The following is a 26,993-nucleotide window of genomic DNA, read 5'->3' as shown; positions in this document are numbered from 1 at the left end:
AGCACTCTACCTACTGTGCTATTGCCCAAGCTTGGCAATTTTCAGAGGGTAACACTTGTTTCTGTGCTCAGGATAACTCCTAGCAGTTCCTGGGACCATATAGGGATGCTAAGGATCAAACTTGGATTGGCTGTATGCAAGCAAGCACCCTACCTGATCCAGCCATGGGAAAGTGAGATTTCAAACTCTATTTTATTTGGGATCCAACCACGGTCCATCCTAGGTCAGCCGCATGCAAGGCAAATCCCCTACCGCTGTACCACTGCTCCGGCTCCAAACTCTAATTGATTTGGATAAAAATTATAATGGAATGAACCTTTTTAAAAGCCATATAAATTGTATTTTGGCTCATAAATTAAATAAATCAGTCTAGAAATAAAATTTTCATCTCAGATATTTCTTTAAATGCAAGTTCAAGAGCCCCTGAGTCATGAAACTTCTGGCAGACAGAGTCCATCACAGGAACATTGGGTGGTCTGGTTTAGGAAAGACTTGAGAGATGAGGGTAGGAAGAGACAAAGAACTACAGACAAGCCTGGGGACTTGTAGAAAGTAACTGGTTTACTTCAGGTAAGGCAATCTTAGAAGGCAACAGCTGAATTCTTGGACAAAAATATTATTCACGTTCTTGTCCATTTCATAATGAAAGAAGCTTTCTGGTCTAATGGCACAGGAGGAACTCTTGTGAATGAGTGACAAATTAGAAATTAAAGATCCCTTATGTTAGAGAAAATGCATATAAATATTAACTAGATAGATATTATCTAGAAATGTGAGTTTTATCGATCAGTGCCCTATCCCCTCATTCTTTTTTTTGTTTTTGTTTTTGTTTTTGGGTCACACCTGGCAGCACTCAGGGGGTTACTCCTTGCTCAATGCTCATAAATCACTCCTGGCAGGCTCGAGGGACCATGTGGGATGCTGGGATTCGAACCACCAACCTTCTGCATGAAAGGCAAACAAACACCTTACCTCCATGCTATCTCTCTGGCCCCTATCCCCTCATTCTGATGCCCTTGTCAAAGCATCTAATCAGACTCAAATTCCACTGTACAAAAGTCACTTTCAGGGAATTCACAAAGAATGGTCTAACATGAAAACAGATAGTTTTTCTTCTAAAATTCTAGACTTAGTCACTAATTCATCTTCTTGCTTTCTTCATTCTGTGTTACTTATATAAACAAAGACTAGCATGCATCATGTATTCAACTTGGAACACTTGGCTTTGGAAGCATTTCCTGATGGAAAAGTCAAAGTTCAGGGAACTCATTTATTCATTTATGTATTATTTTGTAATTTTAAACATAATTTTTTAAATTGCCTATCAGAAAGAATACTATTAAAATCGTTGCTTATAACTGCAAAGTCGCCACTCCAAGCCCTCCCTCCAGCAGTGTTTCAAGATGCCTTCACCATTACCCTATGGTGCCTTCTCTCCCATCCCCCACCCCCATTTTCCAGTTCTATTGGTCATGCCTCAGGTTTATTTCTACTGGAAACTGTCTAATTCCTTTCTCAAAGAACTTCTTGTAGAACCTGGTTAAACCCCCACTCATATGTTGGGAATTTTCACCTACTTGACTCCGAGGACGTTACTTACCTGCCCCTAACATCACGGAAGGATTGCTGGTGTTTGTGCAGCTAGTAATGGCAGCAATCACCACTGAACCATGAGCAAGGGTGAATTCACTGTTATTATAGATGAAAGTCTTTCGGTTGCTGTGATGGTTGGGAGCAACCTGGAATCCTTTAAAGCCTTGCTAAAAAAAGAGGGAACAAAAAATGTGCATATATGTGTATATATATATATATACATATATAAACATACACACATTACATATACAGTCCTAAGTTCTCATTTAAGAGAAGAAATATTATGCTAACTATAAATTTAAGGGCACAATTATCTCAGTAAACTAAGATACCACAGAAAAATCAAAGGTTTCATTATTCACTCGAAATATTCAGTTATGACTTTTCAATCTTACCTAGCCTTCAACTTATTAGCAGTTAATTCCTTTCCAACTCAAGCTAAATATATAGATTCAGTTCAAAGTTAGTTTAGATAGCAGTCAATGACATTTTAGTACTTTGACAGATAGACAGGTCACTGATTTGATTTAACTGAGATTTAGGGGGGAAAGTGCCATTTTTTGGTTTGTTTTTTGGGGCCACACCCAGTGACACTGAGGGGTTACTACTGGCTATGCACTTAGAAATCGCTCCTGGCTTGGGAAACTATATAGGATGCCAGGAATCAAAACCAGATCTGTCCTGGATTGGCCGCATGCAAGGCAAACGCCCTTCTGTGCTATCATTCTGGCCCTAAAAGTGGCATTTTTGGCCTGACTCAATATAAAATGATTAAGAAAAAAAAAACAACAAAGCACAGGAATAAACTCATTCTGTTTCTCTGTTTTTTTGTTTGTTTTTAGGCCATACCAGTAATGCTTAGGGGTCACTCCTGGATCTGGTGGGCATGGGGGACCATCTGGGATGCCAGGAACTAAACCCAGTTAGGCCATGTCCTGGGTCAGTGGTGTGCAAGGCAAATGTCCTACTACTGTGCTATCGCTCTGGCCCTTTATTTGGTTGGGTTTTTTTTTTTGGGGGGGGGGGTGGGTCACACATGGTAGCGCTCAGGGATTACTTTTGGCTCTGCTGACAGAAATCACTCCTGGCAGGCTCGGGGAATCATATTGGATGCCGAAAATTGAACTGAAGACCATCTGGGTTGGCTGTGTGCAAGGCAAACGCCCTACCACTGTGCTATCTCTCTGGCCCCATTCATTTTTTTTTTTTACAAGACCTTATACCAGCTATTATAAAGATGGCTAAAGACTCAGACGATGGTTAGTAATTTTAGCCACAAAGTATTCCTTAATTAAGGTATGTACATTTTAAGACATAATTAAGTGTGGTATTGCATACCTAGTAGAGTACAGAACATTGTAATCTTAAGTTTTATATGCCCTAAGATACCAAAAACTGTAATGACTAACTTTACTGTAGTACATGCTTTATTGCAATGGTCTGGTGCCAAATAGCAGGATGTCTGAGGTCTATGTACAGCTGAACATTTGGTGTAACACTGGTGTCCTAAGGATGAAACCCAACACATAGTTTCATTCATTCACTCATTAGGAAAATGTTCTTTGAAAAACCACTGCAAACTAAATGTTATGCTAGTAATTTTAAGAGGTCCAAAAGAGATTCTGACATAATGCCTTTCTTCAAATGTATTGTTCAGTAAGGAAAATCAGATAGGCAAATAAAGAAGCGTTATATAATAAGATGGGATGTCATCCAAGGATTCCAGACCCAGTGCTATGAAGATTCCAATTAGGCAAACGTAACTTTCCTATTTTTTTTTCTTCCAGTTTTTGAGTCACAGCCAGCGGTGCTCAGGGGTTACTCCTGGCTCTGCACTCAGAAATCACTCCTGGCAGACTCAGGGGACCATATGGGATGCCGGAATTTGAAGCACTGTCCGTCCTGGGTTGCTGCATGCAAGGCAAATGCCCTACCATTGTGCTATCTCTCCAGCCCTACAAATGTAACTTCCTGTTCTGGAATTAAAGATCCCATTGGAGAGGTAACAGATGAGGGAGCACAGGTAGAAGGGAAAGCAAGGAAAGGCATGAACAAAGTACAAAGGCTGGGAAGGCTGAGGTGCGTTGAGAGAACACTGTGGTGAGAGACCTGGCAAAAGGCGATATGCTTTCAAGAACATGTTCTGATTGTATTTAGATGCTTGAAGGAAACTGCTTAGATCTTAGCTAGGGAAGGAGGCTTAATTGGCTTTGTGATGTAGAAAAACATCCATAGCAAAGGTTTATTGCCAATTGGGAGGGGGGAACTTTGGGCACTTTGAAAGCAGACATGAACGAGACTAGGGGTCCAGCTCTCTGCCCCGACTGAGCACTTACCTTAGCTCCAAGGCAATTCTCAAAGTCCTTTTTCATTTCCGACACAGCAACTTTGTCCTGAGGTCTCTTGGGCCCACTGCAGCAAGGTACCACTGTTTTTAGATCTAATTCCACGACCTGCCCACCCAAGAGAAAGGCAACGTTAGGACTTAAGTTCTCACTAAGAAAAAGCACGAGTTCTATCAGTGGTCTTGAGGACCACAAGAAAACCACACACTCAACCACCACATTCGAGAACAATGATGTTAATGGTTTTAGAAGCAAGAAATCTTGTCACTTCTCAGGATGACCAGAGAGAGCACCTCCTAGAACCTTCCACGTGGTCATCTTCCTAAATCAGCTCACACATCCTTTTACCTTTTTTTATTGCTTTGGTTAGCCTCTGAGTTTTTTTTTTATTGACTACATAATCCACTGTACTTTTTCTACAATGATTTGGAAAGGATACAGCCTGGAAATTATCAGAGTCAGAAAATTTACATTTAAGTAAATGCTTCCTTTTCTCCATGTAATCCAAAACAAAACAATGCTTAATTGTTTAATTGAACATGTTTACTTCATGTTTCATTCACCCTCCAGCAATGGTTGCTGAGAAAAATGTAGGTTCAGTTCACAAGCCAGAAAATAAACATAAGTCTTCAGATAAATCAGAACTAAATGATAACCTTCATTATCACTGAACAGAGAACAGAAATCCTCCATTCTCTCTCCATCTACAATAATAAAGTGTTAATGGCCATGAAGAAGACAAGTTATGTTATTATTTTGTTGTTAAATTTCTTATTTTCTTCAGCCTTCTACTGCCCAGGTTTTTCTTTATGCATGTGAGTGGGTGGGGGCAATCGTAATGTTTTGGTTTTGGAGCCACATTCAATGTGCTCAGGAGATGCTTCCAATAATACAGCAGCATCATTTTTGAACATGCAACCCCTCCCACCCACTTTGTATTCAACCAATATTGGCTAATCCCCTGTGCCCAACACCTTATTTTTTGTGTGATGACTTGGCAACAAATTTCCTACCTGTTGGCCCCCTCACACCCTCAAAAATCACTGCTGCCACCATTACTGAAAACAAAAGAAAACATATAAACCTGAAATCTTTCTTGAAGAAGATGCACGGAGTTTTCCTACCTGGGCAAAGTCCGGGTCTTGAGAGGGGTCACTGAAATCCCGAAACATTCCCACAGCTTGAAGATACTTTTTAATATTGTTCACTTTTTTTTCATCGCGACCTAAATGAATATTCAGAAGCAATAAAATATAGGTATTAAGAACCTCTTTTTGCTCCTCCAAGCCTCCACAGTGAGATTAACTTTCTGGCTAACATCCCTCAGCCCTTTTTCAAATCCACCAAAGTGGATTCCCCTCCTTCCCTGTTGGGTCCCAACAGATTCCATGCATATCCCTTTCTGCCATCTTTTCAGTAGGTCCTCTCCACATTTCCAGACCTGCAGTAGCTTACAGTTGCTCTCACACACCTCACAAAGAGCAGACTTATACTTCCTGTCACTGGGTGAAGACAGCCTAATCTTCAAAGACTTTCACTGGACTAACTGCAGACTCATCTCAGAACAATGGAAAAGCAGCAAACAAAATGAAGAAGACATGTAGAACCCTTCTAAACTCATTAAATGAAAATACTAACCTGGAAGTATTAGTCAACTGTAATCTCTGAGTGACTCTAGAGACACCATGCTGATGATGTTTAATGAACTCAAAGAAATGATGGCAAAGCACAAGAAAATAAGAGTGCAGAGAGGAGAAAATATATGTGGATGTGGGAGAAACTGAATACGGTTAGAAATCTAAAAAACTTAGCAGAAGGTCTGAGCACCAGAGTAAGAGCAGCTGATGAAAAGATCAAGTAGTTCCAAAATGAGATGGAAGAAGTCACTAGAAAACAACAGAAAATGGATTTAAAGTCTGAAAAAGCAATGAACAGCATGCAGAGAACAAAGGGAGGAAGAACAAGAAAAGAACCACTAGTTAAAGAAATCATAGATAAGAATTTCTCAGAGTTGAAGAGTGCAGGCATCCAGATCTAAGAAGCCAGAAGGGTCCCAGCAAAAATAAACCCAAAGAGGAAAATTCCAACACATTCTCATTCTGATCAGAATGACTAAACCAAAGAGACAGAATACTGAAAGCAGCAAGATGAAAAACAGGAACTTACATACAAAGAAAAGCCCCTAAGATTTACTGGCTATGAGATTATAAAACCAGAGGAGCAGCGGGGGAATTGTGGGATATAGTAAAACAAAATCCCAACAACTTAACAAAATGAAAATCTCACCAAGAATATTCTATCGGGTTAGATTATTATTCAGATTTGATGGAGCAATACAGAACTTCATGGGCAAGCAACAATTTAGGGAATGAATAGCCTTGAAACAAGTTTTTAAAGTAGCTTTAAAGGAGCTACTTTAAAAGACAAGAACAAACTTCTCAACATTTTGCCACCGAATGTGGAATTCACTCATGCCCTTTACAAAATTTAAGGAAGGTCTGTCTAGTCCTAGTGTGCTAAGAGATTTTATAGTTTTTTAATAACAAATTAATGTTTCATGTATACTGAAAGTTTCACGACTATTTTATTATATCTATAGTTTATCACAATCTTTTACTAATTAATGCATTTACTTCAGCATTACCTATAATTTTTTAACACTTTCCTTCTTAGGATAAAACACACTTTCATACTTTTATAAGCCTAGTCAGATATTCCTTTAAAAATTTCTTAATTTGGGGCCGGGCGGTGGTGCTAAAGGTAAGGTGCCTGCCTTGCCTGCGCTAGCCTTGGACTGACAGCGGTTCGATCCCCCGGTGTCCCATATGGTCCCCCAAGCCAGGAGCAACTTCTGAGCACATAGCCAGGAGTAACCCCTGAGCGTCAAATGGGTGTGGCCCAAAAAAAAAATTCTTAATTTGGGCCGAAGAGGTGGCGCTAGAGGTAAGGTATCTGGCTTGCAAGCGCTAGCTAAGAAAGGACCGCAGTTCAATCCCCCGGCATTCCATATGGTCCCCCAAGCCAGGAGCAATTTCTGAGCATTTAGCCAGGAGTAACCCCTGAGCATCAAATGGGTATAGCCCAAACAAATAAATAAAAATTTCTTAATTCTTGGGCTGAAGAGATAGCATGGAGGTAGGGCATTTGCCTTGCATGCAGAAGGATGGTGGTTCAAATTCCAGCATTCCATATGGTCCCCCAAGCCTGCCAGGAGAGATTTCTGAGCGCAGAGCCAAGAGTAACCCCTGAGCACTGCCAGGTGTGACCCAAAAAACAAAAAAGAAAAAAAGAAAATTATTAATTCTCATCTCCTCATGCTAACTATATTGTACATTTATAGAATTTATTTATCTCATTAATTTTTAATGAATTAACAGAATTATTCACACTATTAATTTTTTTTGTTTTTGGACCACACTCAGTGACGCACAGGGGTTACTCCTGGCTATGTGCTCAGAAATCGCTCCTGGCTTGGAGGACCATATGGGACTTTGGGGGATCGAACCACCGTCTGTCTTAGGTTAGCTGTGTGCAAGGCAAACGCCCTACCACTGTGCCACTACTCTGGTTCCTCACACACACTATTAATTTTTTTTTTTGTGCCACACCCGGCGTTGCTCAGGGGTTACTCCTGGCTGTCTGCTCAGAAATAGCTCCTGGCAGGCACGGGGGACCATATGGGACACCGGGATTCGAACCAACCACTTTTGGTCCTGGATCAGATGCTTGCAAGGCAAACGCCGCTGTGCTATCTCTCCAGGCCCCTCACACTATTAAATTTCAAAATTTATACACCTACAAAAGGAGAATGTTCTGAAAAAATATTTTTTACAGGGCTGGAGCAATAGTACCAAATTTTTTTTCAGAATTTTTTGAAATTTAAGAAATCAATCTCTAAACCTTTATATGTGTGAAGGTCTTACCACTTCCGTGGTAAAAAAAAACAAAAAAACAAAAAACAAACAAACAAAAACTTGGGATAGGAGTAATAGTACAGAGGTTAGGTACTTGCCTTGCATGCAGCAACCCAGTTTCAGTTCCTGGCACCCCATAGGGTCTGCTGAGCACCAATAGGAATAACTCTTAACCTCAAAACTGCTGAGCAGTGCCTGGTGTGGTCCCAAAACCAACCAAACAACCAACCAAATAACAACAAAACGCCCCACAACTCTCATGTGTGGGCTTTCAAGAAACATAGTAAGGAAATAAACGGTCATTGCACTGGGAAATTTTGTTTGTAGAACTGAGCTTAAAAGAGAAGAGAGAGTGGCTGGAAGGGCCTTTGGGAAACTGGTAGAGAAAAGCAGGCTCTCTAGTGATAGAATGATGTGTGCGTGTATAAAAATGTATCATGAACAGTATAAGAAATCCCAATCTGTATTTCTGGTCTAAACTAAAACCCAAGTAATGGAAGGGTGCTTGCCTTGCAATACAACAGACCCAGGTTCAATCTGTGGCATCCCATATGGTCACCTCAGCCCATCAGGAGTGATTACTAAGCGCAGAGCCAGAATTAACCCCTGAAGACCAAAGTGTGGGCCCCAAACTCCCCTTTCTACCTCTCCCAATATAAACCTCTCCTCAGCACTTACATAAGCAATAATGCATTTTGATCCTACACATGTCAATAACTCTTCTGATTATTCAGTTCTGGGTTTTTGGAGGGGAGGGTTGTTTGTTTAGGTGGCCACACCCAGTGGCACTTAGTCTTTTCCTGGCTTTGTGCTCAGTGGAACATATGTCGTCCAAGGGATCAAGACTGAGCTTCCTACATGCTCATGTGTTTTAGCCCATTGAGCTCTCTTGGCCTCTGGTTACTTAAGTTTAAAGCTCGTAGTTCAGTATTTTAGCTGCTGCCAGTATTGCTTATTAAGGTCCATCAACAAATCTATTATTGCTCCCAAAGGGACATTTCTGAAGAAGATTCTGGTTTGACCTTTCAGCAAGTACTTCATTCCTTTTTAGACAAGGTCCTTAATTCTGAATCCTTGTCTCAGCAAATTAGCAGAGCACACCTGCACATCTGTCTTCACAGATCCATCCCGCTCAGCATTCCATATTATACTTATTAAAATAACATTTCTCCCAGTGTCCCATCACAAACCACTAGCTATAAACACTTCCTGTGTGCCTAGCATTGTGAGCTAAACATTTAAAATGTATTATCTCCCTATCCAAGCCTTTATCAGGCCGTATGAGACAAGGATGTTATTATGCTCCTTTACAGATGAGGAAATGGTGACTCAATGAGATTAAGTAACTTTCCCAGGGAATGCAGCCAGCCCAACTTTGATTCCCAAGTGCAAAGTCTTCATTCCCCAGGCAGCCTCAACAGGAACATGACCCTGCACATGTGCTGCCTAATTCTTATACAGACTGTGACCACCAGAAATAAAGCACATCAAGGTATGATCACTAGGTGAGGAGTCCACCTACTTCTGATGATAACTATGTGAAATCTCCAATCCCAGGCTCACAATGTGTCAGAAGTTTGCTTTTTGAGGATCAAATCCAGGACCTTTCCCTTGCCAAGGCAAGGGAAACCATTGAACCAAATCCCTGACTCCTTGGACTGTTTGTTTTAACTGAGTTGGAAGGTTCGTGGTGTTCAGTATGGCACACTGAATATCATTAACATGCTTTGAGCTTCCATATCTTGACCTATTGCTCTGCCCACTGTTTACTATGTCTCATGCCAACCTCGAGACAAAGACATAAAGGGAGACTTGGTTTTCAACGCAAGTGCTTCATCACTAAAGCACTATGTTTTACTTTAAAAGCTGATACAAACTTGCTATCAGATCACTAAGATATTTAACGGCCACCACTAGAGCCAGAAATTCATCTTAGCTTAGGGTATAGTCTATAGATTTACCTTTCCCATACATTGCCATTTCATTTCATTTCTTCCCTTCCCTCCCCTTCCCTTCCCTCTCCTTTCCTCCCCTCCCCTCCCCTTCTTCCTTCCCTCCCCTCCCCTCCCCTTCTCCCTTCCCTTCCCTTCCCTTCCTTCCGCTCGGAGGTTACCTTTGGCTTGGTGCTCCGAAATTGCTCCTGGCAGGTTCAGGGACCACATGGGATGCCAGGGATCAAACCCAGGCCTGTCCTGGGTCGCTGCGTGCAAGGCAAACACCCTACTGCTGTGCCATCACTCTGGCCCCTGGTTTTTTTTTTCCCATCTCTTACTTATTGATTCCATTCTTTTATTCCTTTATATCAAAAAGCTTTTATTAACGTTGGGGCAATAGTACAGTAGGTAGGATGTTTGCCTTACATGTATGTAGTTATTCTGGTTCCATCCCTGGCACCCCATATCATGACTCGAGCCTTTCAGGTGTGATCCTTTAGTGCAGAGCCAGGACTAAACCCTGAGCACTACCAGGCATGGCCCCTAAATCTAACCAATAACCAAAATGTTTCCATCATAATCTCAACTACTTCCACAGGGTTTTCCTTAGGAAAATCAGGAAGACCTATACTTAAAGTCTGTAAGATTCTCATGAAACCTTAACAAGGTATGTCCATTTTCTCATCCTTCCAGATGCCAACTCAACTTAGCTGAACTCTTGCCTCCAATACTCTATTCCTAATGTTCAAAAGAAATAGGGAGAGCAAGAAAACAAGGATGAAGGTACTTGCCTTGCATATAGCAGACCATTGTTTGATCCCTAGCACCATATGGTTGGTCCTCTGAGCCCTGCCAAAAGTGACTCCTGCACAGAGCCAGAAATAAGCCCTGGACACCTTTGGGTGTGAATCCAAAACAAAACAAAACAATAATAACAAAAGAAACAGTGGCCACTGGAACTATGCAATGGAACCAAATCAACAGAAAATATACAATATGAATGAAGAGGTCCAAGTCTGTATGTTCTTTCTCTTTACTCAGAAATAGTTCTATTTGTATTTTTTTTTTTTTTGGTATGGAATGCTAGAGATTGAGTCCAGGTCAGCTGTGTTCAAGGCAAGTGCCTACCACTGTACTATTGCTGATCCCAGTAAAAGATGCAGTTTTAAAGCAGTTTGGAAAATAAATGCTCGCCTGCAAATAACGTATTTGCTAACTAACCTTTTTAACTAATCTTTTTTTTTTTTTTTGGTCTTTGGGCCACACCCGGAGGAGCTCAGGGGTTACTCCTGGCTGTCTACTCAGAAATAGCTCCTGGCAGGCTCGGGGGACCATATGGGACACGGGATTCGAACCAACCACCTTTGGTCCTGGATCGGCTGCTTGCAAGGCAAACACCGCTGTGCTATCTCTCCTGGCTCTCTAACTAATCTTTCTAACTAACCTTTTTGATTCTGCTTTCTCTTTTATTTGATTAGTCAATCTATCTTACAGATCTGCGAAAGGATGAGAGCACGTGCTGAATGGGCAATACCATGTTAAGTACTCTATTTAGTTACCACTTCTCGGATGGGGGATTCTGTTCAATAAATAGTCATAGAAGAGCAGTATAAACTGCTAGGTTTCCATTGTACCCAAATTTTTTTTTGTATTTTTTTTGGTTTTTTATTTTTGGTTTTTTTTTTTTGGTTTTTGGGTCACACCTGGCATTGCTCCGGGGGACCATAGGGGATGCCAGGGGGACCATATGGGACACCGGGATTCGAACCAACCACCTTTGGTCCTGGATCGGCTGCTTGCAAGGCAAACGCCCCTGTGCTATCTCTCTGGGCCCCCCCAAATTTGTTCTACTGACTGTGGACCATGGTCTGCTACTGACCTTCTTCAATCCCACAACATGGACTCCAGAAAGTAAAGTAAAAACCAAACCAAATCAAACCAAACAAAATTGTGCATGCATTCCAGTGCATTCTGAGGAACAGACAGAGGCAGAAAGTGCTCAGTCAGTGAAACTCACCAAGGGCCCCTATCTTCCTGTTTTCACTTACCAGTCTGAATCAGATACTTGATACTAATGTCATCAACTGGGAAAAAGGCAGCAGTTGCTCCATATTCTGGGCACATATTGGCGATCGTAGCTCGGTCAGCAATCGACAACTGGGCTACTCCTGGCCCGAAGAACTCCACAAATTTGCCCACGACCCCAACCTGGCGGAGATGCTGAGCAAAGCAAGAGAAATGTCTGAGATTTGATAGCCCATCTTTAAAATGAAGAGCCATCACCTTGCTGGTTTTTTTGTTTGTTTGTATTGGATCACACTCCGCAATGTTAAGAGTTAATTCTAGTTCTGCACCCAGGAATCACTCCTGAGGTGCTCAGGGGACCATATAGGGTGCCTGGGATCAAATCGAGGTCAGCTGCATGCATGGCAAATGCCTTATCCACAGTACTATCACTCCAGCCCCAACTTTGCTATTGTTATAAATAAACCTTGGAGTAAACAGAAACAATAACTTAGTTTTATGTGAAGAGGAGGTTGGTATTTGGGCCATACCTGGTGATGCTCAGGGCTTACTCATGACTCTGTACTCAGGGGTCACTTCTAACTTGGCTTGGGGGACCATATGGCTACTGGGGATCAAACCTAGGTTGACCATGTGCAAAGCAAGTGCCCTACCTGTGCACTATCACTCAAGCACCAGTTTTACATTTTTTAATTGCATTAAAAAATAAATTGAATACATTAGGGCCTGAAGCGGTGGTGCAAGCGGTAGGGCATTTGCCTTGCACATGCTGACCTAGGACAGACCGCAGTTCGATTCCCTGGTATCCCATATGGTCCCCCAAGCCAGAAGTGATTCTAAGCACATAGCCAGGAGTAACCCCTGAGCGTTACCTGGTGTGACCACCCAAAAAAAACAAAACAAACAAAAATAAATTGGAAATTTATTGAAAATATTATTGAAAATTGTTAATACTGGATAAATACAACTATATCTTCTTCAAACACAGGTCTAACAGAATCAAAAGCTCCAAATAGTGTGACTTCCATATCTTTTCACACAAGTCATTAGGCCCAATTTCTGTGACTTTCCTGCATAAAGTCAATTTCACAAAATATGGACAGTTCCATGGACAAACTATGTTGAATACATGGGATTCTGTCAACTTTTGTAGGCAAACTCTCTTATTAGTACTCATTTGTAGAATAATGCATAGGTAGCTATATAAGCTAGAGTGTTCAAGTAAATCCAAGTCCAAGTTCCATAAACATTCCATAAAGATTCAAGACACATTTTTTTTGGAGGGGATATTTACTTTTTGGGCCACACCTGGTGGTTCTCCTGGCTCTGTGCTCAGGGATCACAACTGGAAGTGCTTGGGATAACATATAATGTGCTAGAATCAAACCTGGACCAATCATATACAAGGCAGGCACCAGCCCTCAAAGAAAAAAACTTTAAATAAGACCTTCACTAGAAAAAGTGGGAAAGCCCCCAAACTATGTAACCAGAAAAACATTCTTATGATGATAAAATCCTTTAACTTTTCTAATAATTTTTCCAAAGTGAAATAGCCGTGTTTTTGCAAAGCAAACAAATCACAAAAGAAATTATTTCTTATAGGGGTCAAAGAAAATTAAAAAAAAAAAAAAAAAACTATTACAGAACCGGAGCAATAGCACATTGGGAAGGTGTTTGCCTTGCAAGCACCAACACAGGACGAACCCTGATTCATCCTATATGGTCCCCCGAGCCTGCTAGGAGCAACTTCTGAGTGCAGAGCCAGAAGTAACCCCTGAGTGTTGCCATATGTGACCCAAAAAACAAAAAACAAAACAAAAATAATACCAACTATTATTTCTAGGTTGAAGAAAAATCTGTTATAATAATGTAATTTATTAAAACAAAGAAATTAAACATTACTCATAGGCGTTTTTTACAGAGATAGAAAGAAAACCCATGTGGAAAATGTACAATATGAACATATACATAGGAATGATTCTTAAAACCTCAGAACTGTGATTATTTTAGGACTGGGAAGGAGGGGCCTTAGTCATAAACATTACATTTATTTCTTAAAAAATACATACACATAGACTTCTGGAGCAAACACGACAAAATATGATCATCTGTTAAGCCTAAGTGGTGGACATATAAATATCCTTTTTAACATCTCCCAATCTGGAGTAATTTAGAATTAAAACAACTTTTGGGGCCCAGAGAGATAGCACAGTGGCGTTTGCCTTGCAAGCAGCCAATCCAGGACCAAAGGTGGTTAGTTCGAATCCTGGTGTCCTATGTGGTCCCCTGTGCCTGCCAGGAGCTATTTCTGAGCAGACAGCCAGGAGTAACCCCAGAGCACCGCTGGGTGCGCCCCCCCCCCCAAAAAAAAAAAATTAAAAACTTTTTAGAGGGGACTGTAATAATATTACAGTAGGGTATTTGGCTTTGCATTAAGCCACTCAGGCTCGATCCTCAACATTCCATAATGTCCTAGAGAATTGCCAGGAGTAATTCCTGAGTGCAGAGCTCAGAGTAACCTCTGAGCATCAATGTGTGTGATGCCCTAGCCCCTCTAAAAAAATTTTTTTTAAATAACATTTAAGAGAAAGATTCATATTCAGCGGAGTGAGATCCTGGGTTCAATCCCCAGAACAGCAAAGGGATTGAACAGTACAAAACAAAGAATTCATGCAGAGAAGTAAATGATATTTGTTCTGCATCTCTTTCCATATGTAATCTCTTTTTAAAGCTGTAAGTGTTTCCTAGAACACATGGAAGGAAACCAAGGGACTCATCACATATATACCTTTACATGGTGACTCTTTAAGACCATGGAAAAGGCAGCTGAATATTACCTTAGTAATGGTGAGCACAATGTCCGTGGAGGTAACCAGGGGATGTGGATTGCCCACCAGTTTGTAGCCAATCACCTGGGGAAGGACCATGCTGATTGGTTGACCCAGCATAACAGCCTCTGCTTCAATGCCACCCACACCTGCAAGGACAAGCACAACAGAACAAAGCTCTCCATTATTCCTTACTATGCCCCACAAGCAGAGTTCCTTACAGATCAATATCCAGTCTTAACTACTGTAGAGATGACTCAGGTTTCCATAAAGAACAATCAGTTATTTTTTTAATTTCTGCTACAGCATTCTGAAGACGTGATTCTCAACGTATGACACTCCCCCACCTCCTAATCCCCTTGGTTCAATACTAACAAAAAGAGTGAAATTCAGGCAGCATAATTTGTTGATTTGTTTTTTGGGCCACACTTAGCAATGGTTATAGGTTACTCCTAACTATGTGCTTGGTAGGTCATTCCTAGTGGTGCTTTTTATTATTTTTTTTTTATATATTTTGGTTTTGGGGTCACACCTGGCAGCACTCACACCTGGTCACACCTGGCTCTACGCTCAGAAATCGCTCCTGGCAAGCTCAGGGTAACCATATGGGATGCCAGGATTCGAACCACCATTCCCTCCTGGATCGGCTGCTTTCGAGGCAAACACCCTACCGCTATGCTATCTCTCCAGCCCCCCTAGTGGTGCTTTGAGGATGATGTTGGACCAGCAGTGTGAAATCATGCTTCAGTACATGGAGCTAGCTTTTGATATCCCATCAGGAGTAGCCCCCCTTTTTTAGATACCCCAGGTATTTTTTTGCATTCTAATCCTTTATTCCAGTTCATTCTTCTGAACATTATTACTTAGTACCTTCTGGGTGTTGTTGTGTATGTAAATATTTTGGGGGATTACTATGTTGCTCACCCTAATCTGATTAGGTGATTGTGCCCTACCCTAGGGTGTGACCTGGCATTCTGCCCCCACCCTAGGGTAGGACCTGATTCTGCTTCCACCATTGGTTGGTATCTGATCCCACCATGGGGTGGGACCTGACTCTGGAGTATAAGAGCAAGGGTCTGTGGAAAGCGGGGGGCCCTTTTGCTGGCTGGAACTGAATCTGAGTCTTTGGACTTCAGTTTTGTCCATCCGAATAAAGCAAATATTTCCACGAGCCTGATTGTCAGCGAGCTGTTTACCCGCCGTTTCACCTCAGAACCGTGGGCTAGACAGGGTGGCAGACGCGTGCTCCGAGCTGGAAGAAAAGGGCCTCATTCTCCATCCCTCCATCAGTCAACCAAATCAGGGGCTGACCTGCTACAGGTGTTAGAAATGAAGGCAGTAGGTGAAACTTCTAATACTTGTAATCATGCGAAATCTTGTTATTGGGATATATAGACACTCACGTAACTTCAGGCAGAAGCCCTAGCACTGGATACATGAAATAGAAATCCAGATGTATACTCACCCCAACCGAGAACACCCAAGCCATCGATCATGGTCGTGTGTGAATCTGTACCCACGAGGCTATCTGGGTAATAATATCCATCCTGATCAAACACCACTCTTGCCAAATACTCCAGATTCACTTGGTGGATGATCCCTGAGCCAGGAGGAATAATCCGCATGTTGTGGAAAGCCTGAGAGCCCCACTAGGATGGAAAAAAATAAAACAACATGCATGCAACATTAAGAGACCACCAATGTACCCACTCTACCACATGTACCTTGCACGTCAACCAATGCAACTAAACGGGACTGTACCTTTAAAAATTCGAATCGTTCTCTATTTCTTTCGAACTCTAGGTCTTGGTTCTTCTGTAAACTGTCTGCCCTATCAGAGAGAAAATGAAATGAATACATTATAAGACTGCCAATGTTCTTAGTCAAATTTTTGATACTAAATTTAAAAAAAGGCAAATTTAGCTGCAGATTTGCTGAGTGAAACTGACACTTTCATTCACATATGAAAGGATAGATATTCAGCTGAAATAAAAGAATGTTATCTGGTAGAAGTAATCCCTAAAACAGTTCTGAACAAGCAGGTAGAAAACTTAAAAGTTTTCTTTGGCGGGGGGGGGGGGCATACCCAGTGACACTCAGGGGTTACTCCTGGCTATGCGCTCAGAAATCGCTCCTGGCTTGGGGGACCATATGGGATGGCGGGAGATCAAACCACAGTTGGTCCTAGGCTCGCGCAGGCAAGGCAGACTCCTTACCACTTGTGCCACCACTCCGACCCCAGAAAAACATTCTTATGATGATAAAATCCTTTAACTTTTCTAATAATTTTTCCAAAATGAAATAGCCATGTTGGGCCCGGAGAGATAGCACAGCGGTGTTTGCCTTGCAAGCAGCTGATCCAGGACCAAGGGTGGTTGGTTCGAATCCCGATGTCCCATATGGTCCCCCATGCCTGCCAGGAGCTATTTTTGAGCAGACAGACAGGAGTAACCCCTGAGCACCACCGGGTGTGCCTCCCCCCCCCCAAAAAAAAAAGAAATAGCCATGTTTTTGCAAAGTAAAAGAAGCACACCCACACACACTACCTTCCTGGAACTCAATGCCTGATGACAAACACCCTGACAGACACTGGGTACCCTGAGAGACTCAAAAAGGGCCACAGCTCAGAGCAAAAGTTAGGAATGCCTCCCAGTGAAATAACAGCAATACAAGTTAAAAAGGAGAGAGAGTACTCGCTTTGGCAGTACATACTAAAATTGGAATGATACAGAGAAGATTAGCATGGCCCCTGCGCAAAGATGAGACACAAATTCGTGAAAAAAAAAAATGAGAGTGAGTAAATCAGATGAAAAACAGACCGGCACTCTTGGGGAAGTAAATCACTGGAAGTATTTACTATTTAGCCTATAAAAAAAAAATACATTCATGGGACTGGATAGAGTACTTGCCTTGCACACAGCCAACCCCCAGCATCTCATATAGCCCTCTGAACACCACCAGGGGGTGACTCCTAAGTGCAGAGCTAGGAATAAGCCCTGAGCAATGGGTGTGGCCCCTAATGAAATCAAAACCAAAACATTAATTAAATTGCAGGTTTTTTTCTCTTTTCTCTTGATGCAGATATGCACTTGAGTGTTCCATGCCTTCAAGGGCTAAATTTTTAAGAGCGCCCAGGAGGGGCCAGAGAGATAGCATGGAGGTAAGGTGTTTTGCCTTGCATGCAGAAGGACTGTGGTTTGAATCCCAGCATCCCATATGGTCCCCCAAGCCTGCCAGGAGTGATTTCTGAGCCTGGAGCCAAGAGTAAAGGAGTAACCCCTGAGCACTGCCGGGTGTGATCCAAAAACCAAAAAAAAAAAAAAAAAAAAAAAAGAATGCTCAGAAATAGAAATCCACAAACTATAGTCCTTGTGGCCCAATACTTGCATATTTGGCTTTAAGCAAAGAATGATTTATTTCCATGGCCAACAGAACCTCAAATATGGGATACTGAGGATCAAACCTGGTTTAACTATATGCAAGTCAAGCAAGCACCCTACCCACTGTACTAATGTTCTGGCCCTATTTTGTCCAGCTATGACAAAGATAGATTGGTACAAATGTTAGAGAAAAGCAAAAGAAAAGTGAGCAAGCAAAACAAAGTGGGACCCAAGGGCTGTTTCCCAGATCAGCAGATAGATCCCTGGGGCCAGGTACAACTACTCCCGACATTCAAATGCACCTTCCCATGGGCACACCGAGATTCCACCTTGTCTCCAGGTCCAGGAACATAACCCCAAGATGTGCATCAGGAAAACTTTGGACACATCACATAAAATAGACCAAACCCTAATACAAAACCCGTTTTCCTAGATCCCTTCCTCACAGAATGGCCAGCTCTTTTAGTACTCAGTGCCTATGAAACACGTATTCTAGACATAGCTCCCTCACCCATGTCTCTGCCAATCTCGTCCAAACTATCTTTAGTCCTTTTTCCAGAATCAGTTTTCCAAAATACAGATCACCATGGTTCATTCCAAATCTTTCAGTAGCTTCCCATTTTCTAAATAAAGTTCAGATTCTTTGCCTTAAAAAACAAGCCCTTTTGTTTGACCTCTAACTTCCTTTAGAAGCTCTTGCCTATCCTCCATTCCAATCTTTCATCTTAAGCCACAGTGCAATCTTCAGTTTTTCCTCTATATCCTCTTTCCTCATATCTAAACTCTATTCTTTCTCCTAAATGACCTTATCACCTTTTCTCTCTTTCATTAAAATCATTAGGACCCAAATCAACTGATGTTTCTTGAAGCATGCATCTAACCCCTTAAATCAGAATGATGAAATTCTTTGTAGCTAATACTTCTAACTGTGGCATTAAAACTGTGCACAATGAAATCCAGAATTGACATGCTGACATAAATCCTGTGTATAAGCACATCAAAATACTGAAGAATATTAAAATGGACATGGTTGACATGCTGACACAGAAAGAAGCATAATCACAACTGTGTCCATGCTGCCGTGGTGGGTCCCTGCTAAGTCAGGAAAGTCACTTCCTCGAGGTTAATACTAAGAACACCATTGTTGGGAGGTTGGTCTAATACCAAACTATTTTGTTTTCCCCTAATCTGCTCCTGGGATTCTGAATTACCAATTCATCTCTCATTTTATTAAACAATTTTTCTTTTCATCTTAGATGATAAAGATTTAATTTATTACTCCACATCTTACAGAAAAATCATATGAGAGAGAAAGGAATGGGAAGGTGGTGGAGGTTTATTGACTCTCAGGTGGTGGTGGTGATGGAGTGAAGTAGCATCACGGTAGACTAGAGTTATTGTTGACCCAGATTTCATCCTTAGCACCAAATATGATACTCTGAGTTCCATCAGGAGTTATTCTGATAACAGAGCTAGGCGCAAACCCTTAGCATAGCCAGATGTAACCCCAAAATTTAAAAAATAACAATAATTATATGAGAACTGTTGAAAATACATTAATTCAGGGACTGGAGTGATAGCAGAGTGATAGGGCATTTACCTTGCACAAGGCTGACTCAGAATGGTCCTGGGTTTGATTCCCCGGCGTCCCATATGGTCCCCCAAGCCAGGAGTAATTTCTGAGCGTATAGCCAGGAGTAACCCCTAAGTGTCACCAGGTGTGCCCCCCCAATATATTAATTCAAATCAAATAGAAAAATTATTTCTACTGCTAGAAATTATATTGGGTTTTTTTTGTTTGTTTGTTTTGGCAGTGGGACACACTCAGAGATGCATAGGGGTTACTCTTGACTCTGTATTCAAGAATTACTCCTGGCTCAGGGGATCATATAGAATGCTGAAGACTGAACCCAGATTGGCCATCTGCAAGGCAAGTGCCTTTGTACTATATGGTTCTGACCTCAGAATAATATTCTGAAACTAAAAATACTATTAAAACATTCTTATTAGTATATACAGATGTTGACTTATAATGACATACCTGTGAAACTTGTACAATTTATTGGCAGAGAATAAGCAGCACATACATTCATAACTACAGTATGACTGGGATAAAGCATCAGAGGATGTCAGAACAGCAACCAGAGTAGAAGGGGAACATTTACCCCAAAGAATGCTGGGAATGTCAGCTGACTATAAACAATGCATTCATCAGAGATGCAGAAACCAGGAACACTCAGGCTATTTTATATGTTTATTCCAGGTATAAGAGCTATTTATTTAAAAAAACAGAACATCAATTATGCTATAGCTGGCTCAGTTAATGTAGTTCAAATTAATAGAATGAATAAACAGACCTAGAATTCTGATTTTCAACCCCTCAGAACTTTCTTAAATTAACCTGGTTCAAGTGACCTTTTAATGAAATCTCTGACTGTAAATAGACTCACAGGCTAAGAGGGGAAAAAAAAAAATTTTTTTTGAATTACATAATCCAAATTCAGATTTGAATGCAGTTCAAAATCTCTGAGTTATGTTATATTCACAAATAAGATAGCCTTCACACTTAAAAAATTTGATCAGCACTGGTTACATATATCACAGCTAGGATTAAAAAAAAAGTGATTCTGGGACTGGAAATGTAGCTCAGTGGTAGAACCTGGGTTTGTACACTCCCACTCCTGTCTCCACACAATAGATTATATCTTTGTCACTGTTAACTATACATTACAGACATACGTATAGAACATTAAATTAATGCACCAGTTAGATGCTCCTAAAGATAGCATGATGCCAATCAATGTTAATCAAACCAATATTAATAAGAAATATAACAGAAATGTAACAGCCAATCTTTCTAGCTAGTTTCTGGAACTGATAGAAAATAAGCGCAAGGTTGAGACATTATCATGTTTAATTCCTTATAAAACTGAGAAAACATCCTGGGAGGTCAAATTGCAAAACCAAACTCAAGAAATAAAAACAAAATACCACTAAGAAAAACACTTCTAAAAGAAATGTTTTCTTTAATTATACACACATAAATTGTTTTCTAGATTTGATATCAGTTTGGACTAAGGTCTATCCCTGGACTTTGTTGTTTGCACAATGTTTTTAGTACTACAATGTAAATATAAAGAAAAAGGCCCATAAAAAATAGGAACCGGTGTTGATGGATGTCAAGGTTTAAAAAGAAAAAAAAAATCAGAGACTTAAAGATAATCTTGTTTCATTAACTGCTTCATAGTCAGAAGCACAATGAATGTGTGATGTTTGCCTTTCATGCAGAAGGACTCTGGTTCAAATCCCGGCATCCCATGTGGTCCCCTGTGCCTGCCAGGGGCGATTTCTGAGCATGGAGCCAGGAGGAACCCCTGAACACTGCTGGGTGTGACCCAAAAACCAAAAAAAAAAAAAAAAAAGACGTTAGACAGTGAAATAATTCCTGTCTTCTTCACTCAATACTTTCATCTTAGCTCACTACAAAGAGTGGTGAAAGCTGTTAGGGAAATAACTACACTAACAACTAGCATGACAATGTTAAAGAATAAAAGAAGTAGAATTCCTGTCTCAAATACAGTTGGGGTGGGGAAGAAGGAGGTATGGTGGAGGGAATGTTGCACTGGTGAATGGGGTATTCTGTTTATGACTGAAAACCAACTACAATCATGCTTGTAATCATGGTACTTAAGTAAAGATTTTATAAAAAAAAATACTTTCATCTTAGACTAACAAAATGAAAGTGAATCCAAGAACCACCAATGACAATCTTCAGTAAAGGTTAAGCTGTCCGTGATTCTGGAAGGTTTCTTCTAAATGTAATTTCTTAAGTAAAATAGCCTTATTTCTGAAATCTGATGGCATTTTATATAAATGTGTTAAACTCTTTCCCCTTGCAGCCAAAAATATTAAACTAAGCTAAAGTGATTGAAGAGGAGGAAAAAAAGACACTGCTTAAGGATAGATTAAGAGTCAATCCACAGATGAGCTAAAGAAACTGTGGTACATATACACAATGGAATACTTAACAGCTGTCAGGAAAATTGAAGTCATGAAATTTTGTGGATGGACATGGAAACTGAGTTAATAATGCTGAGTAAAATAAGTCAGAAGGAGAGAGACAGACACAGAAAGTATCACTTATCTGTGGGATTTAAGAAAAATAAAAGACAGTATTATTTTCTTTGTTTGTTTTTGGGTCAGACCAGGCCAGCGCTCAGGGGTTACTCCTGGCTCCATGCTCAGAAATCATTCCTGGCAGGCTTGGGGGACCATATGGGATGCTGGGATTCAAACCAATGACCTTCTGCATGAAAGGCAAATGCCTTACCTCCATGCTATCTCTCTGGCCCCAAAAGACAGTATTGTAATACTACCCAGAGACAATAGAAATGAGGGTTGGAAGGACCCCAGGATATGAAGCTTACCACAAAAAGTGGTGAGTGCAGTTAGAGAAATAACTACACAATAACTATAATGACAATGGTAGTGAGTGAGAGAAATAGAATGCCTGTCTACAGGCAAGGGCTGGGGGAAGAGGGAAATGGGGGGCATTGGTGGTAGGAAGGTTGCACTAGTGAAGGAGGGTGTTTTTTCTATAACTCAAATGTATTTGTAATTATGATGCTTAAATAAAGGTATTATATGAAAAAAAAAAAAGAGTCAGTCCACAGCGAGGGAAGGAGTTGGAAAGTATCCATTCTGTTTTTTTCAAGACCCATTAACTCAGGAACAAAGCAGACTTCTCTTTATCCTAAATTTCTTTGTATGGTTTGAATATTGGCAACATTAACGTGACAATAACCTTTCTTACATTTCTCTTGAGACTATAAGGAATCAATTTAAATACCCAAAGAGAAACAATGGGGCTATATTTCCCCTTGAATGAATGATATGTTGATTCTTCTTTTTTCTTTTTTGAGGGCCACACCTCGTGATGCTAAAGGCTTACTTCTGGCTTTGTGCTCAAGTGTTAAACACTAGGTGCTTAGGGGACTACATGTGGTGCCAGAGATTGAACCTGAGTCTTCAGTGGACAAAAGGAAAGTGTAGCATCTGCTGTACAATCTCTTCTGCAGATTCTTGGTGTGGTGTGGTGTGGTGTGTGTGTGTGTGTATTGGGTCCCACCTGGGGGCACTCAGGGGTTACTCCTGGCTCTGCACTCAGAAATGGCTCCTGGCAGGCTCCAGGGACCATATGGGATCCCGGGAATGGAATCACCTTCAGTCCTGGGTCAGCTTCATGCAAACCCTACAGCTGGGCTATCTCTCCAGCCCCTCTTCTGCATATTCTTTTTTTTTTTTTTTTGGGGGTGAGGGGCTTTGCCTGGCTGTGCTGTGATCATTCCTAACTGGGCTGGGATCAAACCAAGGTTGTTAGCATTCAAGGCAAGTGTCTTAACCCGTGTTATATCATCAGCTCTTTAAGCAATGTTATATTCTAAAAACAATTTATTCTTCTTATAAAAATAAAGAATTATTACAGTACAATATATAATCATTTGAACCTCTCTTCCCAATTATTTAGGCTTTGCATAACTTTTCATCTGGCCAAGACTACAATTTACAAGAGGCTCACTTTGCTCTAAGATGAGCATATTCCAAGTGTTGTTAAAGCACGCTAAAGGCATAACTGTAAAACGTAATAATTTGCTATAAGGACATGTCATAATTTAATAAATCATTCTTTGTATGACATTTAGAAGACTTATACCTTCTTATTGGTATAAGTAATACTTTAATAAACATTATCTAGCCATTAAGTTTTTCCTGAATGTCAGAAAAATATTTATTAATGGTATGCTAAGAAGCAGAACTTCCAAGAGAAAGATTATAGCCATTTCTAAGGTTTTTAATGCAGCATATCATTTCATTACTTCAGTTATAGTGTTATCAGCAGTACATAAAAGTATCTCTTTGATACCTTTATAATTAATAATGTTTATTTTCTAATCTTAATTGTGTTGATAAGAGAAACTAGTATCTCTAGGATTTAATTAAATGTTTTTATTACTTCTATAGTTGAAAAGGCTGTTTTATCATTTGCCTCTGACCCTAATCCTTTTTTTTTGTTGTTATGAAATGCCCACATTCCTTTTCCTATTTACCTGTTGGTCTTTATATTTTGTCCTACTTAAAAAATAGAGAAATTGTGGATGAACAAACCTGTCAATTTCTTTCCCTGTTTGTTCCACTCATTGCTTCTGCATTTAGAAAGATTATTTCATGACATTCTGATACATATCTAAACTTTCTTCTAAATGTTTTGTAATGAAATTATATTATTGCTTTGATTTATAGGAACTACTTTTTTCACTGAAAATTAATTTTCATAGTATTGCCTGCAGAATTGCTCTATCTTTCCTCAGGATTACCAGTCCTGTCTGCTTAACTCCCTGTAGTCCAAACTCAATATATTCTTCTTGGGGGAGAGATGCTACCAGGTGGTGCTTTGGATGTCTGAGACCTCACCTGAGATAGTCAATCAGCCAGAGGTTGAGCACAAGGATCTGACAATTGATAGGATGCTACGCAGGCAAGAATACCTGGACCACCCAGGGGTTGCTGAAACCCTTCAGAGCTGCACCCATTGATCCTTGGCGGATGGTAACCGAACCTAGGGCAAGAGTATGCTAAGCATGTGCCCTAATCACATTACTATTTTGGCTCCCTTAAACTCTGTGCAATCCTAGTTACTTCTATAACAGTGCACTCCCTCATCCTGACTGTGTGAGTTGCATTGACTAATATTAACAGTGACTTTACACTTTCCTTTGATTCTGATCTAGGTAGGTCTCTGAAGACAATGTAGATTAAAATGGACTCTCCAGAGCTTATCTCTAGGTTTCAAAAGACACACCTATGAAAATGGAGCTGCTCCCCTGGAATCCCCATTAGTAGTAATGGCACCACAGCATGAAGCAAAATTGTCTAAGTAGTCTAGGTTTAAAGATGGGCTGACCTTCCAAACAACTTGAAGATGTGTTGGTGGGGGTTATGATTTACAGGGACTAGAGAGATAGTACAGTGGGTAGGGCACTTATCTTGCATGTAGCCAACCAGGTCTAATCCCCAACATCTTATATGAAACCCCCAGGAAAACCCTATATGAAATCACTCAGGAGTGATTCCTGAGTGCAGAGGCAGGACTAAGCCCTGAACACCACAGGTGTGCCCTCCCAAAATTTCCGATTTATTAACTAATACTAAGATTTTAGTGATATTGATCGGATTTGGTCAGAAGAGAAAATCAAATATCCCCCCAAAGAAGAAAGTTCTAGAAAGGACTAGACATGAAAACCAACAAGAAGCAGAGAGAACTAAGTATAAAACAGTTGGCTTGGGATCAAAAGACAAATAAGAAATAAAGCTCTTATGCATAATAAACCATTATTAATAGTACTATAAAACAGAAGATCAACAATAAAAATTTATTTTTTATAAACAAGAAGGCTCCAGGGTTCAGGAGAGATAGCACAGTAGTAAGGCGTTTGTTTTGTACACAGCCGAGCCAGGAAGAATGGTAGTTAGAATCCCAGCATCACATATGGTCCCCTGAGCCTGCCAGGAATGATTTCTGAGTGCAGAGCCAGGAGTAACCCTTGAGCACTGCTGGGTGTGACCCAAAAACCAAAAAAAAAAAAAAAAAAAGAAGACCCAGTGGGTTAAAATATAAAATTCTTGGAGACCGGAGATAGTACAGTGGAAAGGGTGTTCGTTTTGTACCAACTAATCTGGTGAATCACCACCAAGTATGATCTCTGAATGCAAAGCCAAGAGTAAGTCCTGAGCACTGCCGAGTAGGCCCCCAAAACCCAAACAAAATCCCAAAATTTTATGGTCAAACATATACTTTTACTGACAAGCTCTCAAGGCAGAAATATGTTTTATCCATATTTTAAGCATGGCTTAAACGCAGGTTGCTCCCACCTAAGAAAAACAGGGGTGGTGGGTGGTGATGGGCAGATTTAAACTTAAATAACGAGGCTGGAGAGATAGCATGGAGGTAGGGCATTTGCCTTGCATGCACAAGGATGGTGGTTTGAATCCCGGCATCATCCCATATGGTCCCCCACGCCTGCCAGGAGCGATTTCTGAGCATAGAGCCAGGGGTAAACCCTGAGCACTGCCAGGTGTGACCCAAACCACCCCCCCAAATAAATAAATAAAATAAAAAATAAACAAAAATTAAATAACTTCTTCAAAAATCTCCACTGAAGGGGCCAGAGAAATAGCATGGAGGTAGGATGTTTACCTTGCATGTATAAGGACAGTGATTTGAATCTGGCATCCCATATGGTCCCCCGAGCTATTTCTGAGCATTGAACCAGGAGGAATCCCTGAGCACTGCTGGGTGTGACACAAAAACAAACACAAAAAAAAACCCACTGAAAAATAATAGTGAGTTTCCCCAAATAAATATTTCAGTGACTTTTTTCAAGTCCATGCATGGGTGCGCATGTGCATGTACCTCCCCCAAACACTCATTTTTCCATTTCAGGATTTGACACAAGCAAAAAACTCGTATTTATCTTAATCTCTCACCTTCTGTTGAAATCCACTTGAATGGAATGATCAATCACTAGATCAGCAGGACAGATGGGGTTTATTTTCTCTGGATCTCCTCCTAACTTTTTCACAGCATCACGCATTGCAGCAAAGTCCACTACTGCTGGTACACCCCTAAGAAGAGAGAGAAAAAAGCAGGAGAAAATGAATCTGCCTTCACTGATCATATTAATAACATGATAGTCTTATCAAAGGAGCTAGTAAGTTCCTATCACTTATTTTTTTTTTTAGGGGAGGGAGGGCTAAACCCGGCAGCGCTCAGGGGTTACTCCTGGCTCTACGTTCAGAAATCACTCCTGGAAGGCTCAGGAGACCATATAAGATGCTGGGGTTCAAACCACCCTCCTTCTGTATGCAAGGCAAACACTCTACCTCCATGCTATCTTTCCTATCATTTATTCTTGAG

At 40.7% G+C, this 26,993-nt stretch overlaps 1 protein-coding gene and 1 non-coding gene across 2 annotated transcripts in view; one reads left to right on the top strand and one right to left on the bottom strand.

Moving 5' to 3' along the window:
- The window catches only part of ACO1 (aconitase 1), a 68,460-nt gene that overhangs the window by 19,521 nt on the left and 21,946 nt on the right, over positions 1-26,993 (bottom strand). Inside the window, exons 4-11 of the mRNA XM_049773168.1 lie at positions 26,564-26,701; positions 16,401-16,470; positions 16,105-16,288; positions 14,649-14,788; positions 11,835-12,006; positions 5,063-5,163; positions 3,930-4,046; positions 1,601-1,760 (exon numbers count right to left, since the gene is read on the bottom strand). Coding sequence (XP_049629125.1) covers positions 1,601-1,760; positions 3,930-4,046; positions 5,063-5,163; positions 11,835-12,006; positions 14,649-14,788; positions 16,105-16,288; positions 16,401-16,470; positions 26,564-26,701 — 1,082 coding nt within the window. The remainder of the gene's footprint in view (positions 1-1,600; positions 1,761-3,929; positions 4,047-5,062; positions 5,164-11,834; positions 12,007-14,648; positions 14,789-16,104; positions 16,289-16,400; positions 16,471-26,563; positions 26,702-26,993) is intronic.
- Positions 17,331-17,433, top strand: LOC126028348 (U6 spliceosomal RNA). Its single transcript, XR_007502423.1, has one exon. It is a non-coding gene; the product is annotated as a U6 spliceosomal RNA (small nuclear RNA).

This window comes from Suncus etruscus, chromosome 1 (genome assembly GCF_024139225.1).
Source record: "Suncus etruscus isolate mSunEtr1 chromosome 1, mSunEtr1.pri.cur, whole genome shotgun sequence".
NCBI lineage: Eukaryota > Metazoa > Chordata > Mammalia > Eulipotyphla > Soricidae > Suncus > Suncus etruscus.
The sequence above is the reverse complement of the archived record's forward strand: the minus strand, read 5'-3'. Positions and strand labels throughout refer to the sequence as shown.